The 8,949-nt window shown below is 53.2% G+C and overlaps 1 protein-coding gene across 3 annotated transcripts; it reads left to right on the top strand.

Annotated features, from left to right (window-relative positions):
* The first annotated feature begins 909 nt into the window (after window positions 1–909).
* On the top strand, window positions 910–3,768 carry LOC103299028 (protein S100-A7). 3 transcript variants are annotated; one of them, XM_028131578.2, is made up of 3 exons: window positions 910–994; window positions 2,480–2,637; window positions 3,543–3,768. In XM_028131578.2, the coding sequence occupies exons 2-3, from the start codon at window positions 2,497–2,499 to the stop codon at window positions 3,705–3,707; spliced, it is 306 nt and encodes a 101-aa protein (XP_027987379.2). In that variant the 5' UTR covers window positions 910–994; window positions 2,480–2,496; the 3' UTR covers window positions 3,708–3,768. The 3 variants fall into 3 exon arrangements, with proteins under 3 accessions (XP_027987379.2, XP_054567542.1, XP_027987380.2); XM_054711567.1 differs by lacking the exon at window positions 910–994 and adding an exon at window positions 1,298–1,308; XM_028131579.2 differs by lacking the exon at window positions 910–994 and adding an exon at window positions 1,331–1,415.
* Window positions 3,769–8,949: the final 5,181 nt, after the last annotated feature.

Here is an 8,949-nt window from a genome sequence, read left to right as displayed (position 1 = left end):
GCTGGCTCATTTCATGGTGGTCACCATCCCTGAGTCCAGACAGTGGCTTCCTTGGTGGGCCCCGGCAACCCCCAGAGCTGCAAAGTGAAGTTCAAGAGTGTGGGGCTAACGCCAGGACTCAGAGCTCTGACCTCGTGTCTTCCCTCACCTGCAGGTGACATGCTCTGCTCTCTGTGCTACCTGGTCTGTCACTGTGGGTCATGCCACCTCTTTCCCTCCCAGCGCTCCAGTGAGGACCCCATGTGAAGAGGGGAGTGAGGTGACCCTGCCTCCCTCCCCTGGACTTTGAGTTCACAGGCCCTGCAGTGACCCCAGAGGTCTAGTAGTGGGGTTAGGAGTGAGGTTTGGAATCAGGCTTTTCTGGGACCATATCTTGAGCTTGCTGTCTATTAGCCTCATGCACATAGGAACTTTGCTTACCTCTTACTCCCTCAATTCCCCGTCCTCAACATGAGGGTAACAGCATCATCTCATAAGGTTTTGAAGGTTTAAGAGGAATATCAATACAGCAGGTAAGGTGATACCTGGCACAGGTAAGGACTTATAAACCACTGGAGAGAGTTTTGTTAGATGTCAGAACAAAACATCCTGTGGAAGGACTGGGTGATGAGCAAACACAGACCATGCTGCCTTTCAGAGTCCCATCCTCTTTAAGTTCAGAAACCCAGTTTTCTCTACCACAATTCCTGTCCCATTATGACAATATCCCACTGTGTTTTGCAACCCATCCCCAGGTTAAGTGAGGGACAGAAGAAAGCTGTAGGTGTTGTCCTTGGGGAGTTGCCTGGAATTTTACTAGGACATGCTGAACACATACTCCTAGGTGTGTCACACTCACCTGAGTGGGGCAATGGTCCAGGAAGTAGACAGAAAACATGACTCCAGGGCTCCCAGATCCTGGGATGAGCCAGACAGAGCCTTATAAAAGGACCCAGTCTTTGCTCAAATGCACAGCACACTCATCCTTCTCCTCAGTGATACCTTGTCAGCTCCGGTAAGTATGCACCCAACTCTTTGCTGGCGGTAAGAGGGGGTGCTCAGGGCCCAGTGTGTTCTGCTGTCTGCAGGAGTAAGGAAAGCGGTGATGGGAGAGGATTCAGGAGCCTGGGTCCAGATGTAATGGGGCTCTGCCTGTCATGGGGCTGTGTGACCTCCTCTATAAGATGACTGCACCGATGCTCCCATTGCCCTGTTGGCTCCTCTGTGACAACTCTTTGGAAATATCCCTGGTGGGAGCTGAGGACATGACCCTCCCTCTCCTCCTTGTCTTTTCTCTCTGGACTCACCTGACTGTCAGGCCCCGGTTTGGTGAGGACCTATTGTGCATCCCAACCTCTGGGGACAGTGGGGGTCTCTCCCAAAGTCTTGAAGTTTCTCCTAAACCCAGGCCAGCGATGCCCACTCACCTTGCCCAGGTGAGAAGACCTGCCACTACATGGATCAGAGACCCATCAACTAAGGTTTTGGACCTCGTCCCCAGCTGAGGGAATGACTGGTGACCTTCTGTGCACAGGGCTCAGCTCTGGCCTTGGCCAAGTTGACAGAAGGCCTTAGATGGTTTCACTTAGGGACATAGCAGCAAGGTTCTTTCTCCCAGATCAGGAGACAATGGTAGTTTTTGTTAGATGCCCACATGTGTGCTCCATGCACATTTCTTGGGTGCTGTGGAAAGTCTGGGATGTGAGGGCTGCACTGTCCCATTTCTCTGCTTGGGATCCAGACTATTGGTGGAGATACTGGCTTTGGGAAGTTAGACCTCTTTACTTAAGTGTGATTCCACCCAAGAGTCTAAAACGGAGGCAGGTATTTCTATTTATTTCAAATATGATGCCAATTCTGTTCTGCAGTCCCCTTTTCCCACTGGTGGGGATGGTCCAGGAAAACCTCTGCTGGAGCTCAGGACAGGGCTGTTTCTCTCTGCTCACACTCACCATCCTACTCACACTCACCGCTGGGAGCCTCCGGGGCCCATTTCATTTAGAGCTAGCTTCATGTTCACAATGGGCTCCTCTGGGATCCTGTTCCAAGAGCAGCCCAGGGCGGGTCAGACCAGACTAGTCAGGAAGTTATTTGGTCTCGGTGACCCCAACCCTGATGTTGACACTGGCAGAGATGGATTTGATGTTCTTTGAAGAGTGGAGTCATCCTTAGTTGGTTCAGGTCCCAACTAAAACGCCAGTCCTTTTCCGTGTGGCTGACCCCTACGCTCTCTGCTTCTGCCTCCTGTGGTTCTGTCCACAGTGGGCTTCTGTGTTCTCCTCCATCTCCTCTGGGCCCTGACCTGCATGGGTCTAGGTCCCAGTCTTGGTCACACTCTCCTCCTTGTGAGCTTCTCATCCCACCTCCTAGGTGATACAGTTCCTTCTGCTCCACCTGAGCCTCACTTCACTGGATGCCCAGTTCCCACCCCATTGTCCTGACTTAGGGACCCTCACCATGGGGGAAGGATAACAAAGGTCCCTGTCTTTCTCTCTGGCAGCTTCCTTGAAAGCCAAGATGAGCCAAAATCAAGTTGAGAAGTCCGTGATGGACTTGATCTCCCTGTTCCACAAATACACCAAACCTGATGACAAGATCGACAAGCGGGGCCTGCTGAAGATGCTGAAGGAGAATTTCCCTATATTCCTCAAGGCCTGTGTGAGTCTGGGTGACTTCTCAAGGTCCTGGCATGGCAGAGGACACTTTGCTGTGGGACCTTGGACAAGTTAACCCCATTCTCTCATCCTCAATATTCTTATCTGCAAAAAGGCCTAAGAGGACCCTCCTAAGTTATTATCAGGATGAAAGAGATGATACAGGTGGCCAAGAGTAGAGGCATCTGGAGATCAAGGGTGGTTATTAGGTGGTCAAATAGGAGAGTGAAGAATGGGTCCCCTCCCACTTGTCACTCTCCATCCAGGAGACTGAAGCCCATAGGCTCAGGCTCTGCCTCTAGAAGCCTCCATTAGGTTCTCTGAGAGCCAAGGGAAGGCGATAGAAATTCCATGGCTGATAAAATTTAACACCTTTCATTACAATGAAAAGCTCGTTCATAGACCTGATTTAGTCTGACAGTTAGAATGTACTGAACTGGTTACAAAAAGAGAGGCTATTAGGTGACACAGAGAGTGGGTGAGCAAAAGAGGGCACTGAGCATGGAAGATTCGGGAAGGCAGATAGGAGACAGGAGAGGAGGGTTCTGAATGAAGAGACAAGGGGTAGGGCCAATCTTTAGTTTCTGGGTAGAACTTAGGTAGATGGGGTCCTGGAAGTGGGTTGGGGGAGCAGGTCTGGGTCTAAATACCACCCACCCACCAGCTCATTGATCAGAGCCTCACCACTACTAGGTCTCTCATTCACGTTGACACTTGGGCCAAGGAATCTCCCTCAGTGACCTGCAGGGTAATGCTAACGTCCCCCTCATCCCCAGGTACCCTCCACTGGCCCACACCAGCTACACCTGTGCGGCCCCAGGTCTTCTCTCCCCCTCTCTGCCTCCTCCTCCTATTCCACCCATAACACTTTTGGGATTGAATTTGTCTTGTTTCGTGTCTTTCTCACAGGACAAAAAGGGCAACGATTTCTTGGATCATATCTTTGAGGACAAGGACAAGAATAAGGATAAGAAGATCGAGTTTTCTGAGTTCCTGTCGGTGTTGGGGGAAATTGCCACGGACTACCACGATCAGAGCCACGGATCCCCGCCCTGTTCTGGGGAAGGACAGTGAGCCCAGCCCAGCCTGAGGCCTCCAGAAACCCCAAGAAACAATAAAGTGTCTCTTGCCCAGATACAGCCTGTTTCCTGCTTTTCTTTGGCTACTTGTGCTGTCAGAACTGCGCCTTCTTGGTGAATGTAATTGTGGATTCTCCATGGGGGATTACCCAGGAATGTGCCAGGAGGGTGCCCTCCCTTTGGCCTCCAGCACAACTGACCACCTCTCTCAGCAGGGCCTCTGTTCACCTCTGCCCCTGCTCCCTAGCGCAGCCAGCGTGCCAGGTCCCGGGGGCAGCAGTGCAGAGCATTCTGCTGGCCCCAGCCATGCTTTTCCTGCTCAAGCTCGATCAGCATCTGGGGATCCAGGAACTGCAGGGAGCAGGAGCCGAGGGAGGTGTGAACACGGTGCCTCCAGCCCCCGCCCTCCTGCCCAGCACGACCCCAGGGACATAGGGGAGATGGCACCACTGAAATAGGCGTTGGGTGGAGGGCTTTGGGGGCACATGGGCACTGGTCAGTGTGCACGGGACACTCAGCAGTGCCCAGAGGACTGCATCCCTTGTCCTGTGTCCTGGGCTTCTGGGCTGTGTCCTATCCCTGTGGCGTGTGTGTGTGTGTGTGTGTGTGTGTGTGTGTGTGTGTTAGCCTGTGTGGGTGTCCCTGTGGAGGTGAGAGGCACCCTGTCTGCTGAGCTGATCCTTGCAATGGTTTGCTAAACGCGGGAGCTGGGTGTCTGGGGAGAGCACAGAGTGATGGGTGTTCCAGGCATGAGGAGTAAAGCTAGTGCTGGAGTCCAGAGTGTCTGGGCAGCAAGTGAGAAGAGAAGATTGAAGAGGAGCGGGGAGGAGAGGGCACGAGGGAGGAGTGGAGAGCTCATGCTGAGTCATCAGTGACAGCCCACTCCACTAGCTGTGGAAAGAGATGTGCCATTCCCCACAGGCTCTTTCAGTCCAGGCAAGGTGGGAGAGGCCGAGCATTTAGAAAGAAGACGCAGGGGCTGCCTGAGCAAGCACTGGCTCTCCCACAGATGGGGCCTCTCCATGGTGCCAGGAGGCCAGTCAGCACCCACCTGTACACCCAGGGCCCCCTCTGGACACGTCCCTGCTGCTTCAGTAGCTCCCCTCCTTGAGGATCCCATCATCCACTGGGTCACTCCCTGCCTCCTACTCACAGTCTCCTGCTAACCCCTCAGTCAGGCCACATTCTTCAGGGAGAAATTAGGCAACTGCCTCCAAACTCTCCTTCTGTCCCACCTGCAGGAATCTCGGTGGGTGAGTCATTTGTCCATGTGGATGACTCCTTCCTCGGCTCCCTAATACTCAGGTGTATTTCTCCCGACAGAAGGCATAACTGTGCAGACACTTGAAGGCTGAAGGTGTGTGGACAGAGAGGAGCTTAGAAAGGAGGTGGGTGTGGCTGGAGGGAGCCTGGGCGGAGATAGGGGAGCGAGGGAGGAGGACGGGTCCAGGGCCTGGTGCAGGGGCAACTGTATTAATGATCTATTGCCCTGTGACAACGTTACCCACCACTTAGCGACAATCAGGAAACACATTACCTCACAGTTTCTTAGACGGGGAATCCCCCATGGCTCAGCGGAGTACTTCTGCCAGCGATTCTCAGGAGGTTGGGGCTGCGGTCTCAACTGAGGCAGGATCTGTTTCACTCAGGATCTGAGCTCATCCGGGGAGTCTTGGCAGGATTCAGCTCGGATTGAAGGCCTGACTTCCCCTCGGTGCTGGGCCATGTGGGTCTCTTCAGACAGCAACTCACAGCACAGAGGCTGAGTCCCCAGAATGAGGGCCCTGAGAGAGAGAGACAGAGAACCCGGATCAGAGTGAGCAAGTGGTTAGGCATTGATATTTTATAATCAAATCTTGGAAGTGACCTTGGATCACTTTGCTGTCTCCTAGGGAGTCACTAATGGAGTCCACTCTTAAGGGAAGGGCACCATCCACATCACAGGAGGATGTGTCCACCAGGAGGTGTGAGTCGTGGGGAGCCACTGGGGGAGACGTGGACGGTTCTGAAAGGCCCATGCTCTGCCCAGAATCACAGAGACAGTGGTGTCCTCACAGTTGGGGTCCTGGCTGCACCCAGGCTTTCTCGGGGGCTCTGGAAAAGACTGTGCTGATGGAACCGTGTACAGCCATGGAGATGGCACAGGGGCGAGGGTGAGCATCTGGCAGTCCAGACGAGCATTTAGCCCAGTGGATCTCAACCTTCCTAATGCCGCGACCCTTTAATACGGTTCCTCATGTTGTGGTGACCCCCAACCATAAAATTATTTTCGTTGCTACTTCATAACTGTAATTTTGCTACTGTTATGAATCGTAATGTAAATATCTGTGTTTTCCGATGGTCTTAGGCTCTACAGCAGCGGTTCTCAACCTCTATAGCAGCGACCCACAGGTTGAGAACAGCGAGCAGGGTCGCCTAAGACCATCGGAAAACACAGATATTTACATTACGATTCATAACAGTAGCAAAATTACAGTTATGAAGTAGCAACGAAAATAATTTTATGGTTGGGGGTCACTACAACATGAGGAACTGTATTAAAGGGTCGCGGCATTAGAAAGGTTGAGAACCACTGATTAGCCAGTCCTTGTCTGAGGAAAGGCCCAGTCAGGAATATGGGGTGCATTCCTCTCCACAGCCACCAGGGTGGAGGACCTGGGGGACTCCTTTATGCAGAGCTCATGCTTATGCAGTTTTGAATCTCACTCTACACTGGATGATTGCGGCCCATAGTGAGGTGGAGACTGGCCAAGGTACATGGCAGGCAGAGTCCAGAGGTCAGGAGGATTGTGACCTTCCAGGCAGAGGCTCCAACCTGTCCCATAGGGCTGGTTTGAACATTAGAAATCTTAACATATTGGAAGCTCTTGCCTATTTCTGCTTATGTGAGGACTGTTTTTCTTTTGTTTCTGGGATTCAGTAAGTGAGCACTGACATGTGTGTGAGTGTACACACACACACACACACACACACACACACTCTAGATCAGGGGGCGGGGGGGAATGTCCGGCCTGTGGGCCATATAAAGCCCACAAAATCACTTGGTCTGGCCCTGCCAAGGCGTTAGGGGTGAGTTAATTAAATGTTTGACCAAATACAACAGGCTAATTTTTAAGGTGACCATGTTGTATGGCCCTTGAATGGTGTTATCACTATCCAGATGGCCCTTGGCAGGAAAACAGGTTCCTCATCCCTGCTTTAGATGTAAGGACTATGGGCGGGAAACTAAGAGCAGACATAGAGGAGGTGACAAGAGAAAGCAAAAACAGGTAGGAGGCACTTCTTACACATGACAGCACTCTTCCAACTTGATAGCTGCTATGCCACATGTGCCTGGACGTTATTTCCAAGACGTACGTGCTGCACAATCCATTGTGCAGGCAGGAGACAGACAGGCCCTGACAGGCACGGTGGCTTGTCCAGGATCAAGAAGGAGAAAGAATGAGGGGTTGAGTCTGAACCCAGGTCTATCTCCTCAAATCTGGGACCCTGGCTGCACCCAGACCTTCCAGGGGGCTGTAGAGGAACACGTGTTGGTGTCGTTGGGACAGATATGTATCCCATGGAGAAGGGGTGTGAGCAGTCAGCAACCCCAAGGACTAGTTGGATATCTGTTATTTGAGGAGGGGACTCAGGGAAGGGGATCACAGGAAGTGAGGTCACTTCCCTAAAGAACTTAGAACCCCCGTTACCAGGCAGCCACATTCTAGCCACAGCCCAACAGCCAGTTCACTTGGCAAGAGACACTTGATAGTTGAAGATGTCCTCTTGCTGGTTCTCCAGTTCTCGGGGCTCTTGCTTCCGGAGACCCCGCAGTGGGAGTTTTTCTAAACTCTGGAGACGTTGGTTTAACCCTCATCCCCGGCGTCTCTGGCCATTCTCCAGGCGATCCCCTCAGGTAACCTGTCAGCCCAGTTGAGGCCGGGCCCCCTCTGGGAGCCGTCCCTGGGCAGCCCCAGCCCCTCCTCTTCATGTGGGGGAAGAGGGACCTGAAGGGAGGACCCCTGGGCAGGAACAGGTTGCAGGGCGGGGCATCTCCTAGTGACGCTGTCATGATCACGGCCAGCACAGGGCTGGCAGGGTGGAGAGGGGCTTTCTGAGGGCCTTTCATCTGTGCCAATGAGAGCCCTAGGCCCTCAGGCCGTCACGTCTTTCCTGTCCTTCGTGGAGGTGTGAGTACAATGTGGTGTGTGTGTCTGGAGTGGGAAGAACCACAGGGTCTGCGAAGCACAGACCGGGCTCTGAGGCCTTCCGCCTGCCGGCGGGGCACTGTCTTTACAGAGCGCCCCACAGGAGGTCAGACCGGAGGTCAGACAGGAGGTCAGACAGGAGCTGACTGAGGGGGTTCTCCCGCAGGAGGCACAGGGGCCCCACGCTGCCAAAGGAGTGCAGCTCGGTCTCAAGGTGAGTGCAGAGGCCCCAGTAGTGAAAGGGGCCTGGGTTCCAGAAGCCACCCCGCTACTCCCCTGAGCCCCTCCCTAGAGTCCTGCTCCCAAAGGGATCTGGGTTTCCCTCTTCTCCCCCAACCCACCCTCCTTGTCCAGCCCCTCCTGCCCAGGAGCAAAGTCACTGTGTGCATGTTTGTAGGAATATCATTTCACCTCATGTTCAGTCAAGAGGATTTTTTTGCATTTTTCTATAGATTTTCCTGTTTTAACACCCAAGTTTGGCCTGCCAATCCTTGCATGCCTCTGTCAATCTTACCCATCATCATGATTAGTGAGGTTGTTTTTTCCCAAAAGGACACATGGCTTGTTGCTTTGCCACTTTCTGCCCCGGAGGAATATATCCCGGTGGCCCCTCTAGGTCAGGAGCTGGGGTCTCCCAGGGCTGTATATCATACCCCGAAGGGGACCAATTGCCATGGCAATCCAGCCCTTCACTGCTGTGGGGCCTGGAGGTGATCCTCTTCTGTTGCCATGTCAACGGTGCTGCCCCGAACATCTCACATGTCCTAATCTCCTGACCCCTCCCACCCCATGAAAAGCCTGTGTGTTCTCATCTGACCATGGGCTGCTTTGTCAGAAATCCCAGGATGACACTGTTAATACAGGGACGTGCTGTCCATCCTCAGCCAGCAAAATATGACCTAAGATACTGATGTGCTTCATTGTCCCCCTCCTCTAATTCTACTTTTCATGCCAAGAACATTTTCTCTCCTGCCCCCAGTCACTGAGGGCTTGGGGGTTCGGTCTGAGCTGCAGCTGCCAACCCACCTGGTGGTCCGTGATGCTGTT

Source organism: Eptesicus fuscus, chromosome 22 (genome assembly GCF_027574615.1).
Source record: "Eptesicus fuscus isolate TK198812 chromosome 22, DD_ASM_mEF_20220401, whole genome shotgun sequence".
In the NCBI taxonomy this organism is placed as follows: domain Eukaryota; kingdom Metazoa; phylum Chordata; class Mammalia; order Chiroptera; family Vespertilionidae; genus Eptesicus; species Eptesicus fuscus.
The sequence above is the reverse complement of the archived record's forward strand: the minus strand, read 5'-3'. Positions and strand labels throughout refer to the sequence as shown.